The sequence below is a fragment of the Ranitomeya variabilis genome, chromosome 1 (assembly GCF_051348905.1).
Source record: "Ranitomeya variabilis isolate aRanVar5 chromosome 1, aRanVar5.hap1, whole genome shotgun sequence".
Taxonomy (NCBI): Eukaryota; Metazoa; Chordata; class Amphibia; order Anura; family Dendrobatidae; genus Ranitomeya; species Ranitomeya variabilis.
This window is the reverse complement of record NC_135232.1, coordinates 394,297,524-394,318,383: the sequence shown is the minus strand read 5'-3', so window position 1 is coordinate 394,318,383 and position 20,860 is coordinate 394,297,524. Positions and strand designations below refer to the sequence as shown.

Here is a 20,860-nt window from a genome sequence, read left to right as displayed (position 1 = left end):
TGTCTGTGTGTATAGGTTTATCTCTATCATATGTACTGTATCAAATTCCCTACACCTAATACATGGCAGATTCAGCACCATTTCACATACAGTCTGGGTGTTCTGGATACTTTTTGTAGCATCCACTTATTAAATAAAATGCAGCCTATGACTTACATATTCTGTGCACTCTCCATTTATATATACATAGTAAAAGATTGCAGATAAGAGAACAGAATCATTTAATCTGTCTTCTGTAGAACCTGCTACAAATGTGCAGCAGAATATACAGAAATTATACAGAATACACATTACATACAGATATAATTATATAATTTATTTGTATTATTTTCATATTACAATACTATTTTATAGTAGGCAGCATCAACAGACTAAACTTTATGTTGTTCATTGTGAAATACATTTGTCACACGTGAAAACAAATGATGTATGTAATCTGGCCACACGAGGGTCTTATGAGGGGTACATGCCAGTGCCTGTAGTGGGGAATTATTGTGCTCCATAAGTTTTATGAGTGGATACTAGATTTCTCCAAAACATCATGTTGTGATGTGCTTCACTTACTGACAGATGTTCATCATCTGTTGTATGGAAAGATACAAGCATCAAAATCTTCCCCGATTTGTACAAAATGAGAACACTGTATATAGTTCATATAACAAATATAATTAAAGGTTTATGGAGAAAAAGAAAGTCATAGGCAGGTTGGTGATCTTCAGAGGAAGATTGTAATTGTGAAATGTGCTGATTAGATTTGGCAACAATTAAACTGCATGAATCATATATTTATGTCATTGCACAGACAGGACATTCTCACTCCATCTTTGTTTTTGTTTCAGTGCAAATAACATAAAGATGTTAATTTTTTAGTATTTTTCTGAAGAAAACAAAATTAACAGTGATCAAATCATGCTAAAGGGGAACAAAAAATATTCACATTATGCACATCTACTACGGTGTTTTATATTTTGGGTGAATACTGTTAGTACTTTTTTAGTCTAATTTTGTTCCCTTTTTTCAGCACCTAAAGGACAAAGCATCTACTTTTTGGATTTCAAACATTACACGAAAAAAACCCTATCTGAAATTACAAGAACTGATTAAAAATGTACTAGGCTAATCTGTGAAACATATTTGAAAGAATAGATATGTATTATAATATATAAATATTTATACATATCACATTTGTATGCTAATTGTTTTATGTTTGCTACTTTTGCATTCTGCCCCATACATAGCCTCATCGTTTCAAGTGTGTTGAATGACATTTATTAACCCCTTAATGACCACCAATACGACTTAAAACTGACCTACGATATAAGAAAATAGCATCCCCCGAGGGGTGACAATCCAGCAGCTATCAGCTGTACGCTATAGCTGGAAACTTGCTGCATCAGTGTTGGCATCGACCCCTTAAATACTGCTGTAAAGAGTGACTACAGCATGTAGATGGTTAACCCCATCGGAATCCTAAGATCATTATTGTTTGGTCCTGATGGTTGCCATGGTAATTCATGGCCAAATAGCGGCCTTAGAGTCTACTGGCTATAGTGACCTGTTCAGACGTTAGAAAAGTTTAGGTGGTAAAAATTCCTGTCATGTCACTTTGTATTAATTCCTGAAAAGCACCTGAAGGGTTAAGAAACTACCTGAAAGCAATTTTGAATACGTTGAGGGGTGCTGTTTTTAAAATGGTATCACTATATACAGGACCCCCAAAGTCACTTCAAAACTGAATTGATCCCTAAGAAAATAGCTCTGTAAATTTCCTGGAAAAAAATGAACAATCAATGCTACATTTTTAAACCTTTTAAAAAAAGTTGGCAACCTTCTGATTTTTTTTAGAAATAAACACAAAACATAACCCAAGCTTACAATTATCATAAAGTATAATGTGTCACGAAAAAAAGTCCCCAAATCAATTGGATATTTTGAAGCCTTTTTTAGAGTTATTGCTACAAAAAGTGACAATGGTCAGATTTAAAAAATTTGGCCCGGTCATTAAGAGGTTAAAGAGACCCTGTCAACAATGCAAAGAAATCTATCATAGCCAGTATTTGCATTCTTGATCGTGCTGTTCTTGCCAGAAATGGGTGTTTGGGTTAGTTTCATTTTATTCCACACAACCTACCTTAATTCGATTCTTCAATTCCAGACATTATGCCTCCATCTGTTGTAGAGACATTGGATATTCGTCTTTGGCTCCCTCAATTGTTTGGTAATATATGGGGGGGTCAGAGTGTCACCCAACGATTTTGGTTAGAATGGGAGTTTTTTTTCAATGAAATTGTGTACAATCCCCAAAAGATACAGCCATTCACCCGCCTGAAGAATTAGTGATACTTAAAAAAGCTGAATGTGAAGTTAATAAGGCTATTGTCAATTTTATTTGTCAGCTGGTAGACATTCTGCCTAACAGTTATTTGATGTCAATGGTTAACTTTACTCTACCATCCTAGACTTTGGTGTCAAAAGAGTTAAGCATATTAATTAAAAAGCTAGGGAACACAAATAAGCAAGAATTAAATCAGCATTGCGTTGGCTATCATTGATATCAGTTTCGTTTCTACACTGTGGGAAGACATGCCTTTGCTCAGCTTGCAGACCCCATGTAGCCAAGTGAAGGGTGGATGAAGGGGGCTATAGGTCCGAATTGTTAAAACTTCAGACACTATTTCCAAGCTGCCATCAGCAGCGAGGAAAAGAATAAAAATGACTTTGGCTCAATGTCCCGTATCTCTGCTGCGCTTTCATTCTTTAACACATGAATATATCCTAATAGTCATCAGAATATAAGCCCTCCCTGCCCTATTGTGTGTGGCTTTGTCACAATAGCAGCCGTAGAAGGGCACAGGGACTGCAGTAACTGGCTGACAAGTGTGATAAAATGATCTCCCTTAACTAAACTCGTAAAGCACTAGGCAATAAAACTCAATCTTCTGTAAAATCCAATTAAGTCATTATCTGACTGATTGTATCTTTAATTGAAAACAGAAGTGACAGTAAATTTCTGTGATATATCAGGATCAATCGATACCGCTATACGATTCAGCCTCAAGAAGTGATTTATAATGTCAAAGCCATATAGGTAACTCCACATTATTCTCTCTAAAACCACTGGTGGATGAAATTAAGAGTAAGTACATTTAATAAAAAAAACAAGATGGTCAGGTTATTGATTACAACAGATGGGGGCGAAATCAAATAGATGTTTTCAGAGGCACAAAGCGAAAAAAATACAAGTAATTTCTTTTTTTTTTTCTATTTAATACAGCTTACCAAGTATACACACAGGTAGATTTAGTCATCAATAACATTTTTTTATTTTCTGTGCAGCTGCTACAACAGAGAACAATACATCTGAGCCAGGAGTGTGGAGAAGAGAAGGAACACAACACATTGTAACATTTCTCTACTAGGCCAACCATGAACTCTGTGTGGATTGCACTTTGAAATGTTTTTTTGTTAATAAAATCATTAGTTGAAAAAATCTACAAAAATGTAAAAATAACTCAAGCACTGCAACGTTAAAGCTAAACTGGAGATATAACTCGTACTGTCAATCTACATATAAAAGGGAATATAAGGTGGACTCTAGTCTATAAAGTGTGTACTGCTCTTTGCTTTTCACCACAATTCTTTGTTCCCATGTCAGACAGTATCCAGACATGCAGTACCAGTCCCACTGAGAAAATGTGGCTATGGTTTGCAGCTACACAAGGAATTTGGGTTTTGCCTTAGCTATAACGATCAGCTATGCTTTTCGTAGGGGAATTTCATCAGATTTACCATATCTATTTTTACATGAATCAGATACAAAAGATATAAAAGATGTGCATCTGACCATGATCTATAACCAGACACAGAGATGTGGCAGGCAATGTTTCTCTTCTGTGAATCTAGCTGCGGACCTACTGATGTCAGTCCCTGGAAAGATGTGTGATTGCATCATAATGCATCATTCTCTAACTTTCACGGGTCCTAAAAAGGGGGACACCCTTTATGATGTCCATATGCCCAATGGTTCCAAATTATGTGTCCCATAAAGTCCCAAGCTGCACTTTACAGCTATTTCAATAGTTAGCGGATTGAAGCCTAAAATATCTCTTCAGGTTGAAGTGTTTCTAGAGGTTTTTTTTTTAGAGCTCATCAAAATTGAAAGTAGCCATGGACGTGATTGCCAAGTGGACAACACTGTTTTTCAGACCACTGTCATAAGTGACCTGTAAGGCAGGATAATTACTCATCTTTATAGGCACATTCTGATGTAGAAACTGTAGAAACTATTACCCAGAAACTGTCTAAATTAAAAACTTGCCACAATTTAGGTAACTATAACATTCTACAACAAATCAGTGATAAAGTATGACAAGACTTGTATTTAGAGGCAAAGCAATGCATCAGGTGGATGAAAGCAACTTATGTTAACTGAGGAAATGAATCCTGAGCTGGCTTTTGCCTTTTAAATAAAGAAACTTTGGACTTGTTGCTGTAATTGTTGGTTTAACTGTTGCTTGTTCCAGGTGACCTCACTCCCCATCTTCAGTAATAGCTGCCACTGGATATAGAGGGGCTTCAGTGGGAGCTTCGCACTCGGCTGCACCTTTGGTGCTGTCACTGGTGACCGACGAGCTGCTGGACAAGGAAACCAGTCCGGAGTCTTGGCTGCTTGGTGGAGAAAACACTGCGCACAAACAACACACATCAGTCATGTGTCTCATGAGGCAAGTAAGAATACATGGTTTACAAACAATGTTATTGCCCATATTAGATCTTTTATATACCTTTGCACCTTTCTGTATTTGATATACAGCAAAGTATGTAAAAATGGCAACATTTCCTAGCTATCTTCTTGGCATTAACTACACCAGGGATGCAGTGTTCCTCCACAGGCAAGGTGATAACTTTGTGGTCTGACCCCCTTAAGGTACCCTCACACTCAGCAACTTTGCAATGAGAACGACATCAATCCGCGACGTTGCAGCATCCTGGATAGCGATCTCGTTGTGTTTGACACGCAGCAGCGATCTGGATCCTGCTGTGCCATCGCTGGTCGGAGCTAGAAGTCCAGAACTTTATTTCGTCGGCGTGTAGCGTCATGTTTGACATCAAAAGCAACGACGATAACAATGGATGTAATGGAGCTAACAACCAGCGAGAACGAGAAGTGAGTTGCCGTTACGTCACTGGATCGCTCCTGCATCGTTCTGGAGTTGATGTGTTTGACGTCTCTACAGCGACCTAAACAGCGACGCTGCAGCGATCTAGTTTAGGTCGGCTCGTTGTCTATATCGCCGCAGCGTCGCTGAGTGTGACGGTACCTTTAGGACCACATTCATTGTAGAGAATAGGGGTCTAAAATACACCATCAGAAAGGAGCCAATAATTGCCCCATACCAAGAGAAAAATCCCTTTCCAACTCCACATAGGGCATCAGACTAGTTCCCTGGATCAACGTCTCATCACTGAATTTAGTGTCCAAGACCTGGAATATTATATTTTAGCTATTTTGTGGGGATTACATACTTCCTGCTGGGTTAAGCTGGTGACACTTAATGAACAATTTCTGGTTTTATTGTTGAAATTCTGGAGAAAAAGGTATTTAGCAGATTGGCCTTTCCCTCATCCTTTTCCACTATTTCTCCCAGATTATTTCTGAGGGGGCCAACACTATCATTTTTGAGTCTTTTACTTTTATGTAGTTGAAAAATATTTTTGGATTATTTTACTTTCTTTGGTAATGAGTCTCTCTGTCTCAATCTCCATCCATCTCATTATAGTAAATGGATTGTTTGAATTCTGTTTTTCAGAGATTTAGACAGAAAACCTCATGTAAGAGCTCAGTGTAAGGGCTCGTTCTGACGTCCGTTTTTCATGTACGAATTCTATCCGTGTTTTTCATAGTATCGTCTATGGCGCTGTTCACACACTTGATTTTTGTGTGGACCAAGCCATCGTCACAAAATTACGAAGCACATCTGATACGGATTCGAATGTCGGATGAGAATCGACAACGCAGGGTGGGATATATAGCATGGCCAATTTATAGTTTGGGTTGCTACAAACACAATCTTCGCAAATATGAATAATTTATTTACAATGTATTACTTTTCTATAATAAAATCTGATTTTCTCAAAATTAATGTTTTTATGTGTCACAACGTTGTAAAAACCCATAAAATTTTTTTGCTCTTGATGGCCCTTACACATTGCATTCTTGCCCACATTCAGTGGTCCTGCATCTGAAAACCCCGCAAATCAGGTTTCAGGCGTCAACCTGCGCTCTGTAGCACATTATTTTTGGGGCGTAGATACCTACTGGAGGCAGACATTCACATATAGTAGACTGTGTCTGGGTGTCTGCCTCCAGGAGGCGTACACTCCTGAAAGTGATGCACAACAGAGTGATGGTCCCCCTGTCAGCACCACTACATTCTATGGCGCATGTGTCCGGGTCCCGTTTTGCAAAGGGTTTGGACATAAGCCCCAATGGGTCCAATGAACATGGGCAAGATCGCAATGTGTAAAGAGCCCGCAAGTTTATTTTTTGTGTGACCAACTGTAGTATTTTTGGCATCAATTTGGGCTTCATAAATCTTTCTTTTATCATTTTTTATTAAAAAATTTTTTTAAGTAAAATTATCATAAAACTGCAATTCTGGGTTTGTCTCTTTTTTTATCGTGTTTATAAGGTAGGATTCTTAGCACTCATTTTATAGTTTGGGTGGTCATGGACTTGGCAGTACTACATATGTATAGTTTACTTATAGTTTATTACTTGTAATAAAATCTTATTTAATAAAAAGAAATAGTGTTGCCATAACTTACATAAAAGCTATGATTTTTTTTTTGGTGATCTTATTTTAATGTATAAATATATGAGGGGACAGTACAAAGACCTTTCTGATGATCTTTTTAATCATAGACCGGTGACAGGGACAAGGGGGCATCCTCTACGTCTGGAGGAAAGAAGGTTTAAGCATAATAACAGACGCGGATTCTTTACTGTAAGAGCAGTGAGACTATGGAACTCTCTGCCGTATGATGTTGTAATGAGTGATTCATTAATTAAATTTAAGAGGGGACTGGATACCTTCCTGGAAAAGTATAATGTTACAGGGTATATACACTAGATTCCTTGATAGGGCGTAGATCAAGGGAACTAGTCTGATTGCCGTATGTGGCGTCAGGAAGGAATTTGGGCATGTTAGGTTAGGCTATGGGTTGATCTAGATGGACTTAAAGTCTTCCTTCAACCTTAATAACTATGTTACTATGAATGTAGGAGGACTTGTTTTTTGCATGAATAGCTGTAATTTTAGGGCTTGTGACTTTTTGACTGTTTTTTATTATTGTTTTTTAAGTGAAAGTGACATAAAATTTGCAATTCTCGTTTTTTTTTTTTTTTTTGGGGGGGGGGAAGAAATGTTATGTTGTTCACCGGGAGAACTAAGTGACAAGTTAGTTTATAGTTCAGGCTGTTACAAATGTGACATTTGTGACTCTGCAACGAGCACCTATGCTACACATGACCGGCTGGTTAACCCATTAGTTGCAGTAAGCCATATGAACTAACATTTAGAGGCTAATCATTACACTGCATTTTGTATTTGTAGACGCCTCTGACCCGCAGATCCGCTGCTTAACCCTCTGCCATTTCTCTGTTGCTTAACCCATCGTTTGCTTTACGAACATTCTGAACTCCTATTCACATAACCTATGATTTGCTGGAAATTCAGCCTTCTACATCTGTGTGTGGCTTCAGATCTGCCATTATCCTCTTCATTTATCTTCCTGGTTCTGTGGCTTCCAGCGTGTCTTGTTTCAATGGTTTGTCTGCCATGCAGCAAAATTAGCTGGAGTGCCAATGTTCTATGTCTAAGAACTTTTTTTATTTTTCCAAACCATTTTTTTTTTGCTTTACTTACTGGTGGGATTCTCACCTATTATTACACAGGGAAAAAAGGTCATCACACATCATCTGTCTCTTGTCCTTGCAGAGTGTCAACTCTTCCACAGCCACCCCTCTCCTCCTTTGCACTGGATAAAGTTAGAGGTGCTAGGCTTATTTTAAGGCACATGCAAACGTTCAGTATTTGGTCAGTATTTTACCTCAGTATCTGTAAGCCAAAGCAGGAGTGGGTGATAAATACAGAAGTGGTGACGTGTTTCTATTATACTTTTCCTCTGATTGTTCCACTCCTGGTTTTGGCTTATAGATACCGAGGTAAAATACTGACCAAATACTGAATGTGTGTGAACATGGCCTAACAGGTATCTGTCGGCATCGGAGCTATAAGGGTATGTGTCCACATTCAGGAAACGCTGCGTTTTTCCGCAGCGTCAAAAACGCAGCGTCCAGATGTTACAGCATAGTGGAGGGGATTTCATGAAATCCCGACTCCACTATGCGTTAAAAAACGCATGCGTTTTTGCCGCGAAAACGCATGCGTGGTGCGTTTTTTCAAAACGCAGCATGTTGCTACAATGAGCAAAACACGCAGGCACACCGCAGGTGACCTGCCAGTGACCTCAGGTGCAGTTTTGGTCAGAATTTTACTTGCATAAAATCCTGACCAAAGCCTGAAGCAATCCTGAACGTGGACACATACCCTAACCGTGATCCATAACTCATGTAAATTTCAAAAGGAGATCAGAAAAGCTGCAGTAGTTGTGACTCATTCCGAGATATCATGGGGAAGGCCACGTTCACACATTCAGTATTTGGTCAGTATTTTACATCAGTATCTGTAAGCCAAAACCAGTAGTGGAACAATAAGAGGAAGAGTATAAGGGTACCGTCACATTAAGCGGCGCTGCAGCGATATAGACAACGATGCCGATCGCTGCAGCGTCGGTGTTTCGTCGTTGTGTGGTCGTTGGAGAGCTGTCACACAGACAGCTCTCCAGCGACCAACGATGCCGAAGTCCCCGGGTAACCAGGGTAAACATCGGGTTACTAAGCGCAGGGCCGCGCTTAGTAACCCGATGTTTACCCTGGTTACCATTGTAAATGTAAAAAAAAAAACAGTCACATTCCGGTGCCTGTCACGTCCCCCGGCGTCCGCTTCCCTGCACTCCTCCTGCATCCTGTGTAAGCGCTGCCCTAAGGCAGAGCGGTGACGTCACCACTGTGCTCTGCTTTACGGCCGGCGCTGACACAGTGTAGGGAAGCGGACGCCGGGGGACACGACAGACACCGGAATGTAAGAATGTAGTGTTTGGTTTTTTTTACATTTACAATGGTAACCTGGGTAAATATCGGGTTACTAAGCGCGGCCCTGCGCTTAGTAACCCGATGTTTACCCCGGTTACCAGTGAAGACATCGCTGAATCAGCGTCACACACGCCGACTCAGCGATGTCAGCGGGTGATCCAGCGACGAAATAAGGTACTGGCCTTCTAGCTCCGACCAACGATGTCACAGCAGGATCCTGATCGCTGCTGCGTGTCAAACAACGATATCGCTATCCAGGACGCTGCAACGTCACGGATCGCTATCGCTATAGTTGTTAAGTGTGAAGGTACCTTAAGGCCGGAGTCACACCTAACGTATAAAAATACGGTCTGTTTATTACGGTCGTAATACGCAGAAATGTTCCCTTAACAGTGATCTGTATGTAATCCGTTGGCAAGGTGTGGCTGCGTATTTTGCGCATGTAACCCTCCGTATGTCTTCCGTATAGCGTTTTTTTTCTCGCAACCTTCCAAAATGGACATTTAATGGTTTTGAGGCCTGAAAATAATTTATATCATCATCAGCAACCCTATTTATTGCCTCTACAACAGGTGCCAGCCTCCAATCTGGCCATTTTGTTGCTGTGCTTGTGTTGGTGTATTGGTGGCAACATGTCAGACACACTTAGGTTCACCCCAACTGAGCGTGTCCTATACAACTGGGTTTTGCCACGCCGCTTTGGCCAGCCATACCCAGTGATAGTGGAACCGAGAAGGAGGAGACGAATGTGGGTCCATCCGCTTTTGAGGCAATGCGTCACTAAGGGCCATTTCCATCGTCTCTATGCATCTCTGCGGACACACCCTGACAAGTTTTATCAATATTGTTGTATGAGCCTTGCCACCTTTGATATTGTGTTGGAGACATTGCGCCCTGGGATCACCTTTCAGGACACCAGGATGCGCAAATGTATATCTGCTGAGGAGCATCTTCTCCTTATGTTACCGTATGTATTCCTCCGCCTCATACTCTATGTTGATGATGAGTCTCTATATGTCTTTTCTAGTTATGCTTACCAGCTGCTGTTAGTTTATTATTAATATATCTAAAATCTCTACTCTTAGTAATAAGAATATGTTATTAATGTTAAATTCACATAGCCGTGTCAATTTTTTAAGGTAGTGATAGCCTGGCTTGTTAGTTCCACACAGTACTTGTGCTCTATATGAATGTTTTAAAACCTTAAAACATTTTTAATGTGTTTTTTTTGTTTTCTTTTAGCTTCCTGACAACTGGTCTTTCATATGCAGCACTCTATCATGAATTTTTGATTGGAGGTCTACAATCTCATGCATAGTCCGGTCTACCTGTTCAGTAATCTGGTCCAGACTTTATCAAGTGGTCATGTCTGTGCCCAAGATGGAAGACTGTTGCGGATTGCCTGTGGAATTGAGGAGCAATGCCAATTTCCCAATTGTATTGGAGCCCTTGATGGGAAACACATCCGTGTGCGTAAGCCGCCGAACTCAGGGTCCCAATTCGAAAATTATAAACAATATTTTTCTGTTGTGTTGTTGGCCCTGGTTGACAGTCACTACAGGTTTATAATTGTAGACATTGGGGCCTATGGGAGAACTGGAGACTCTAGTCTTCAATTCTTCCATTATGGGTCGGCGGCTGCGCAATAACCTGTTGGACCTACCACCACCACGTCAGCTTCCAGGCTCCAATCAGGAATCTGTGCCTTATGTACTTGTTGCAGATGAGGCCTTTCAATTAACCAGGCATGTAATGAGGCCATATCCCAGTCGAAACCTGGATCAGAGGTGTCGGATCTTTAACTTGCGCCTATCACGCACACAGCGTCTGGTGGAGGAGTGCGCCTTTGGCATTCTTTGTGCTAAATGGCGGGTCCTCCAGTCAGCCATTCAGCTGAGTGAAGCCAAGGTAAATGAGGTCATCAAAGCATGTGTGGTCCTACATAATTTCACCAGATTTAATGAATGCTCATCATCTGATGGCGCTGAAGGTGTGTTGGGCAATGTGGGTAGACCGAAATCACATGTGATCCCTCAGCGTCGTGCGCTTTCCGGACTGAAAGTACGTGATATTTTCACTAATTATTTTGTGACACCTCAGGGTGCTACTCCCTAGCAAAAGCATGCTGTATCTATGTTATAAGTTTAAAATGTTTGTGTATATAAATATACTTTTTTCATTTAAGTTGTTGTTTGTGTTAATTTGATTTATGTAATAGATGGTTTTGTTTTTCATTCTGTATCTTGTATTAATTATTGTAAGAAGAGACAAAAATTGGCATTTCAAACTTTTTTATAAAGTCAAAACATAATATTTTTTTTAGCAAAACCATATCGAACTCATGGCTTTTGTGGCCATAGAAATTTGGCCATACCCTTTTTCAAATGTTCAATAACAATAAAACAAACACATTATTTTGCAAGAGCAAAATCACATAAAATAATTTAGAGATTTTGGAACATTGGTGGAGGTGATGGCGGGAGTCCAGCCTCTTTCTTGCTGGCTTTGTTGTCCAAATTGGCTTCACCCTGTGTGGGTGCATAATCTTGGCCAAGCTGTATGTTGTGTCCAGGGTCAGATTGTTGAGTGGCAAAGTGACCATATGGAAAATGGAGATGAGACTCCTGGGGATTTTGGAACCCACATGACTCATACTCCCCAATATGGCCATGTCGTCCAAAGCCATTTTGGGACCAGCCTCCAACACTGGGTCTGTACAAGTGTCCATATTGGGAAGGTTGGTTATAGGATGCCATTTGGGCCTGTTGTGTCCAAGGTTGGTTTTGAAGGGGAATGGGTTGAGGTGTAGGCACCCGTGGAGGAGGTGCGTCAGATCCATGTTGCCCATGCACCTCTGGGTTTGGGTTAACTCTGAGCAGGTGTGTTGGGCAATGTGGGTAGACCGAAACAACATGTGATCCCTCAGCGTCGTGCGCTTTCCGGACTGAAAGTACGTGATATTTTCACTAATTATTTTGTGACACCTCAGGGTGCTACTCCCTAGCAAGAGCATGCTGTATCTATGTTATAAGTTTAAAATGTTTGTGTATATAAATATACTTTTTTCATTTAAGTTGTTGTTTCTGTTAATTTGATTTATGTAATAGATGATTTTGTTTTTCATTCTGTATCTTGTATTAATTATTGTAAGAAGAGACAAAAATTGGCATTTCAAACTTTTTTATAAAGTCAAAACATAATATTTTTTTTAGCAAAACCATATTGAACTCATATGGCTTTTGTGGCCATAGAAATTTGGCCATACCCTTTTTCAAATGTTCAATAACAATAAAACAAACACATTATTTTGCAAGAGCAAAATCACATATAATAATTCAGAGATTTTGGAACGTTGGTGGAGGTGATGGCGGGAGTCCAGCCTCTCTTTCTTGCTGGCTTTGTTGTCCAAATTGGCTTCACCCTGTGTGGGTGCATAATCTTGGCCAAGCTGTATGTTGTGTCCAGGGTCAGATTGTTGAGTGGCAAAGTGACCATATGGAAAATGGAGATGAGACTCCTGGGGATTTTGGAACCCACATGACTCATACTCCCCAATATGGCCATGTCTGTTGTGAATTCTGCTCTTGGGCTCCCTCCGGTGGTTATAAGTGGTAGCGCTGCTGTCTTTGGATAGGCATTCATCAGGTGTGTCCACTTATTGCAATTTTGACTGGGCTATTTAGTCTTGGTTGACCCTTTAGTCAGTGCCAGTTGTCCATTGTTCCTGGAGGATTCACATCCCTTCCTGGTCTCTCCTGCTTTGCTGTTCATTTCAACAAAGATAAGTTCTGGCTTTGTTTTTTGCAGTCCACATGCTGTGGGCTTAATTGTTCAGTTCTTTTCCATGTTTTTGTCTTGTCCAGCTTGGTCTGCATAAGGATTTGTTCAGCCAAGCTGGTATCTCTGGAGATGCAGATATACCCTCCATATCTTTAGTTAGATGTGGAGATTTTGTATTTTCTGTGGTGGATATTTTCTAGTGTTTTAATACTGACCGCATAGTACTCTGTCCTATCCTTTCTATTTAGCTAGAGTGGCCTCCTTTGCTAAATCCTGATTTCAGTCTGCGTATGTTATTTCCCTCTCCTCTCACAGCCAATATTTGTGGGGGGCTGTCTATCCTTTGGGGATTTTCTCTGAGGCAAGATAGTTTTCCCTTTTCTATCTCTAGGGTATCTAGTCCTCCGGCTGTGTTGAGATGTCTAGGGAGTGTTAGGTACATTCCACGACTACTTCTAGTTGCGGTGTTAAGTTCAGGGTCTGCGGTCAGTACAGGTACCACCTTCTCCAGAGTACGTCTCATGCTGCTCCTAGGCCACCAGATCATAACACATGTCGTCCAAAGCCATTTTGGGACCAGCCTCCAACACTGGGTCTGTACAAGTGGCCATATTGGGAAGGTTGGTTATAGGATGCCATTTGGGCCTGTTGTGTCCAAGGTTGGTTTTGAAGGGGAATGGGTTGAGGTGTAGGCACCCGTGGAGGAGGTGCGTCAGATCCATGTTGCCAATGCACCTCTGGGTTTGGGTTAACTCTGAGCAGGTTCCGGGGTGACAGCTGCCACCTCTCCAAGAACTCAAAGACCTCATATGGTGTATTGGGAGGTGTATATGCATCAATGAGGATCTGTATTGATTCTCGCACACTTAGCCTCACCTCACGGGGTAGGGGACGGAGGTATTGGGCCAGACTGCGGGAATATGCCTCCTCACCCTCATCCTGGGCAACCCTGGACAGGTAATTGAGAACCCCTGTGTCAACATGCCTAATGGTATCAGAGGCAGGGATCTTTCGCCTTCGTCGCCCACGGCGGGATATGACAGCAGGCTGGGGGGAGGCCTCCAGAGGAACTGTAGGGCTGCTGCTGTTGCCATGTTCATCAAGGCTGCTGGGAGCTGGTGCAGCTGCTGGTCCAGGTCCTGTTGCAGCTACTGGTGGTGGTTCAGGTGGAGCGTGGGTGATGCAGCTGGAAGGTTGAAAAGATGGGCCAGCTACCTCTTCACATTCCCCAACAGAATCAATAATGGCCTCAGAATCCGACCCTGTCTCCCTCTCAGTGAGGTTGGACTGAGTTCTGTTAGGAAATTTAAAATAAAAATTTCGACATATGACTCTAAAAAGCATATGTGTAATGTGGTGTGATGTATGTACTTACGGTCTGAGATCCATAATTGGAGCCAGAAATGCCAGGCGGTCAAAATAAATGTATTTCCGCTTGGTCGGTGCTGCATCACCACTCCTGGCCCGCTGCTGACGTTCCCACCTGCATTGGTCGTGGATGCTGCGCCAGCATCTCATAGCATCTTCCACTGCAATGACAGACAATAAGAATGTATAAGGACATTGCGCATATTGGATCCACAAGTTTATTGAGATTTTAGAGAGTCATGTGGCCTAGTAAGGTGTAATTTCTAAACATAATTTTTATTATTAATAATAGGATAAAAAACAACATAATAGGATTTATGGGGATAGTGTGAAAACGTCTTATTTAGTGCAGTTAATATTATTTTTAAAACATGAGTGAACTTACTTATTTGTTGCTGTTCCTCACGTGGACGGTCTGCAAAAAGTAGCCCACATATCCTCCTCCATGCCGCCTTTTCTGGCCCGGTCTGAATAATGTGCATCCCTCTGGTCCCAAATCTCAGGCCTTTCTTGGACCAGAACGATAAGCATCTCTATATTTATGTATGTAGACATGCTGCAGAACTCCGTGGAGGCATTCTTCCGGGATATCTGGAGCGGTTTTTGAGCTAATTAGCATGTCTAAGCTTCCTGATAATGGCTTGGCCCATTTCCTGTCACCTGGAAAAGTCTTGCATTTCTCGCAAATCACACCCATGGTCCGTGTGTAATCCGTATTTTTCTCGTACCCATAGACTTTCATTGGCATATTTTTGGAGGAATAAGCTGACAATCGCAGAATGCTGCGATTTTCTCAGCCCGTAAATACGGCCGAGAAATATACGGCTGAAGAATCTGCCCCATAGAGAAACATTGGTCCGAATGCAATGCGTTGCTTTTGCGCCTCTCACTCGTCCGCATTTCTCTCTAGTGTGACGCCGGCCTTATAGAAACACGTCACCACTTCTGCATTTATCACCACTCCTGGTTTTGGCTTACAGATACAGAGGTAAAATACTGACCAAATACTGAACACTTTAACATAGCCTTAAAATAAGAGTCTGAAATGACAGCTGCAACCCTCACTGTAAGGACATGTTCACACATTCAGTATTTGGTCAGTATTTTACATTAGTATGTGTAAGCCAAAGCCAGGAGTGGGTGAAAAATACAGAAGTGGTGATGTGTTTCTATTATACTTTTCCTCTGATTGTTCCACTCCTGTTTTGGCTTACAGATAAGGATGTAAAATACTGACCAAATACTGATAGTGTGAACGTGGCCATACTCCTAACATGTGGGATGGGCCACAATTACAGAATCTCAGCTTCAAAATGAGCCTTGGATCACTGTTGAAGCTGTAATCCAAGCTGAGATGTCGCTATAAGTCCTGACTAGTGAGTTAAAACTCTGAAAGGACCTAAGATATTTGAGTTGTCTATGGCAGGGAAAGCATTAAAGGGAATCTGTCACCCCAAAATTGGCCTATAAGCTAAGGCCACCGGGATCAGGGGCTCATCTGCAGCATTCTGTAATGCTGTAGATAAGCCCCCGATGTATCCTGAAAGATAAGAAAAACAGGTTATATTATACTCACCCAGGGGCGGTCCCGCTGCGGTCCGATGGGCGTCGCAGTCCGCGTCCAGCGCCTCCCATCTTCATACGATGGCGTCCTCTTCTTGTCTTCTTGCCGTGGCTCCTGCGCAGGCGTACTTTGTCCTGTTGAGGGCAGAGGAAAGTACTGCAGTGCGCAGATGCTGGACCTCTCTGACCTTACTTGAGCACTTTCCTCAGCCCTCAACAGGACAAAGTACGCCTGCGCAGGAGCCGCGGCAAGAAGACAAGAAGAGGACATCATCGTATGAAGATGGGAGACGCCGGACCCGTACCGCGTCGCCCATCGGACCGGACCGCAGCGGGACAGCCCCTGGGTGAGTATAATATAACCTGTTTTTCTTCAAGATACATCGGGGGGCTTATCTACAGCATTACAGAATGCTGTAGATGAGCCCCTGATGCCGGTGGCCTTAGTTTATAGGCCATTTTTGGGGTGACAGATACCCTTTAAGATACATATGGCTTTATTTACAAAACCACTGAACACAAATTGCTTACCTGTTTCTTGAACAATCTGGTTTCTCGGTCCTTGAAAAGTTCCTGTAACAGAGAGCAGAGGTATTATAGTGAAAAAAAAAACTGCTACACATTCATTTCTCTGCAAGTGAAAAGTAGCTTGTTAAAAATGTAAGGCTACGGTCACACTATCAGTATGTGATCAATATTTTACATCAGTATTTGTAAGCCAAAACCAGTAATGGAACAAACAGAGGGGAAAGCTATAATAGAAACACGTCACCAAGTGTGTATTTTTGACCCACTCCTGGTTTTGGTTTACAAATACTGATGTTAAATACTGACCAAATACTGATAGTGTGACTGTAGCCTAAGAAATGATCTCATTCAGGATTCAAATGTTTACTACAGTGACATGTAAAAGTTTGTGTACCCCTAATCAAAATTATTGTTATTGTGAACAGGTAAGCAAGTTGAAGATCAAGTAATCTCTAAAAGGTCTAAAGTTAAAGATGACACAATTCCTTTATATTTTGAAGCAAACATTTTTTGTCTTTTTTTGTTTTTTCATTTTAAAAATTACAAAAAGGTAAATGGGTCAATGCAAAAGTTCAGGCACCCTTGGAGATTTGTGTGCTCAGTTAACTTTAACCAAGGTTTCAGACCTTATTTAGCTTGTTAGGGTTATGGTTTGTTCACTATCATCGTTAGGAAAAGCCAGGAGTTGCAAATTTCCCAGCTTTATAAAGACCCAGCCTCCTCTAAGGCCAGTCTCATACCTATGGGAGGTGGAGCCGCATATTCATCACTGTAATGAGCGGCACCACGTGAAAGCTCATACAGGACAAGCTGCGGCGCTGAGAGGAAACATCGCGGGAGCTGGGTGAGTATTTTAATGCCAGCGGGCGGGCGCACAGGGGGTGGGAGGCGAGAGGTGACCGGGAACTTTATTTTAAAAACAAAAAAAATTAAAAAAACATGATTTTTCATTCCTTCTCTCCAGCGAACGCTGCCGGGCAGAAGGAATGAATGGCGGCTTCAGCACCACACGCTGGGGACAGCGCTTAACTCTAGCGCTGTCTCCTGCACTGTCCGTGTGGTCCTGTTTACATGGACCCATTGACTTTAATGGGTCCGTGTGATCCGTGCGCTCCCACGAACACCGACATGTCTCCGTGTTTTTCAAACGGACACACGGTCAGTGAAAACACGCTGACATGTGCAGAGACACATTTATTTTAATGTGTCTACGTGAGTCAGTGTCTCTGGTACGTGAGAAAACTGTCACCACACGTACCGGAGCCACTGATGTGTGAAACAGGCCTAACCTTGTGCCAAAAACAGAAGCTATGGGTTCTTAAGCAGCTGAATGGCACTCTGAAAATGAATATGGTGGAGGTCCACAAAGCAGGATAAGGCTATAAAAAGATAGCAAAGCGTTCACGTTACTATTTCCTCAGTTCGAAATGTAATTAAGAAATGGCAGTTAACAGGAAAAGTGAAGGTCAAGATAAGGTCTGGAGGACCAAGCAAAATTCCTGTGATAGCTGCTCGTAGGATTGCCAGAGGCAAATCAGAATCCCCGCTTGCTGCAAAAGACATTCAGAAGGTTTTAGCAGACTCTGGATTTGTGGTACATTATACCACGGTTCAGAGACATCTGCACAAATATGGCCTTCATGGAAGACATCAGAAGAAAATGTCTCCTCTGTCCTCATCATAAAGGCTCATACTTACATGCGAGAAACTCGGATGAGTCTCACACATCAATACCAAGCACTACACTCGGCACTCAGGAGCTGAGCGTGCGGCTGTATGTATTGCTACGCGGCCGCACGCTCTGATCCGAGTGCCGGGTGTGGTGCAGGGTATTGACGTGCAAGACTCATCCGAGTTTCTCGCATGTTAGAATGAGCCCTAAAATTCAGCATCAGAAGTATGCAAAAGAACATCTAAACAAGCTTGATGTATTTTGGAAACAAGTCATAAGGACCGATGAGGTTAAAATATAACTCTTTGGGCACAATGATCAAAAGTTTGTGGAGAAAAAAGGGCACAGAATTTCAGAAAAAGAACATATGGCCAACCATTAAGCATGGGGTGGATCAATCATGCTTTGGGGTTGTGTTGCAGAAAATGATACAAGGAACATTTCACGGGTAGAGGGAAGAATAGATTGAATGAAATTTCAACAAATTTGTGATGCAAATATAAACCCATAGGTAAAAAAGTTGAAAAGAGGATGGCTTCTACAAATGGATAATGATCCTAAACACAGGTCAAAATCCACAAAAGACTACCTCAGAAGGCGCAAGCTGAAGGCTTTACAATGGCCCTCACAGTCCCCTGATCTGTACCTAATTGAAAATCTGTGGCTAGAGCTCAAAATAGCAGTGCATGCAAAACAACCCAGGAATCTCACAGAACTGGAAGAATTTTCCAAGGAAGATTGAATGAAAATTCCTCAAAAAAGAGTTGAAAAAACACTTGGCTGGCTACAAAAAGTGTTTGCAAGCTGGGATACTTTCAAAAGGGAGTGATACTAGGTATTAACCATGCAGGGTACCCAAACTTTTGCATCGGACCATTTTGCCTTTTGCAATTTTTTAAAATGTAAAAGATGACATTTTTCTTTTTTCTGCCTAAGATACAAAGCAAATGTGTCATCTTTAACTTTAGGCCTTTTAGAGATCATTTCATCTTCAACTTGCTTAACTGTTCACAATAACAGTAATTTTCACCAGGGGTGCCCAAACTTTTACATGCCACTTAATATATAAATATATATATATATATATATATATATATATATATATATATATATATACACAGTGGGGAAAAAAAATAAGTATTTGATATACTGCTGGTTCTGTAAGTTTTCCCACCTACAATTGTGGCCAAAAGTATTGACACCCCAGCAATTATGTCACATAATACTCAGTTTCTTCCTGAAAATCATTGCAAACACAAATTCTTTGGTATTATTATCTTCATTTAATTTGTCTTAAATTAAAAAACACAAAAGAGAATGAAGCAAAAAGCAAAGCATTGATCATTTCACACAAAACTGCAAAAATGGGGCAGACAAAAGTATTGGCACCCTCAGCCTAATACTTGGTTGCACAACCTTTAGCCAAAATAACTGCGACCAACTGCTTCCGATAACCATCAATGAGTTTCTTACAATGCTCTGCTGGAATTTTAGACCATTCTTCTTTGGCAAACTGCTCCAGGTCCCTGATATTTGAAGGGTGCCTTCTCCAAACTGTCATTTTTAGATCTCTCCACAGGTGTTCTATGGGATTCAGGTCTGGACTCATTGCTGGCCACCATAGAAGTCTCCAGTGCTTTCTCTCAAACAATTTTCTAGTGCTTTTTGAAGTGTGTTTTGGGTCATTGTCCTGCTGGAAGACCCATGACCTCTGAGGGAGACCCAGCTTTCTCACACTGGGCCCTACATTATGCTGCAAAATTTGTTGCTAGTCTTCAGACTTCATAATGCCATGCACACGGTCAAGCAGTCCAGTGCCAGCAAAGCAACCCCAAAACATCAGGGAACCTCCGCCATGTTTGACTGTAGGGACCGTGTTCTTTTCTTTGAATGCCTCTTTTTTTTCTCCTGTAAACTCTATGTTGATGCCTTTGCCCAAAAAGCTCTACTTTTGTCTCACCTGACCAGAGAACATTCTTCTAAAACGTTTTAGGCTTTTTCAGGTAAGTTTTGGCAAACTCCAGCATGGCTTTTTTATGTCTCGGGGTAAGAAGTGGGGTCTTCCTGGGTCTCCTATCATACAGTCCCTTTTCATTCAGATGCCGACGGATAGTACGGGTTGACACTGTTGTACCCTCGGACTGCAGGGCAGCTTGAACTTGTTTGGATGTTAGTCGAGGTTCTTTATCCAACATCCGCACAATCTTGCGTTGAAATCTCTTGTCAATTTTTCTTTTCCGTCCACATCTAGGGAGGCTAGCCACAGTGCCCTGGGCTTTAAACTTCTTGATGACACTGCGCACGGTAGACACAGGAACATTCAGGTCTTTGGAGATGGACTTGTAGCCTTGAGATTGCTCATGCTTCCTCACAATTTGGTTTGTCAAGTCCTCAGACAGTTCTTTGGTCTTCTTTCTTTTTTCCATGCTCAATGTGGTACACACAAGGACACAGGTTGAGTCAACTTTAATCCATGTCAACTGGCTGCAAGTGTGATTTAGTTATTGCCAACACCTGTTAGGTGCCACAGGTAAGTTACAGGTGCTGTTAATTACACAAATTAGAGAAGCATCACATGATTTTTCGAACAGTGCCAATACTTTGTCCACCCCCTTTTTTATGTTTGGTGTGGAATTATATCCAATTTGGCTTTAGGACAATTCTTTTTGTGTTTTTTCATTTAAGACAAATTAAATGAAGATAATAATAATACCAAAGAATTTGTGTTTGCA

General features: G+C 41.4%; 1 protein-coding gene across 3 annotated transcripts in view; it reads right to left on the bottom strand.

Annotated features, from left to right (window-relative positions):
• Positions 1–3,117: 3,117 nt before the first annotated feature.
• The window catches only part of DMRT1 (doublesex and mab-3 related transcription factor 1), a 419,177-nt gene continuing 401,434 nt past the window's right edge, over positions 3,118–20,860 (bottom strand). For 2 of the 3 annotated variants that reach the window (XM_077249111.1, XM_077249112.1), the window contains 2 exons: positions 16,460–16,501; positions 3,118–4,684 (listed from right to left, as the gene is read on the bottom strand). In XM_077249111.1, the coding sequence (XP_077105226.1) occupies positions 4,530–4,684; positions 16,460–16,501 (197 nt within the window). In that variant the 3' untranslated portion in view covers positions 3,118–4,529. The remainder of the gene's footprint in view (positions 4,685–16,459; positions 16,502–20,860) is intronic. The other variant, XM_077249110.1, reaches the window with a different exon arrangement.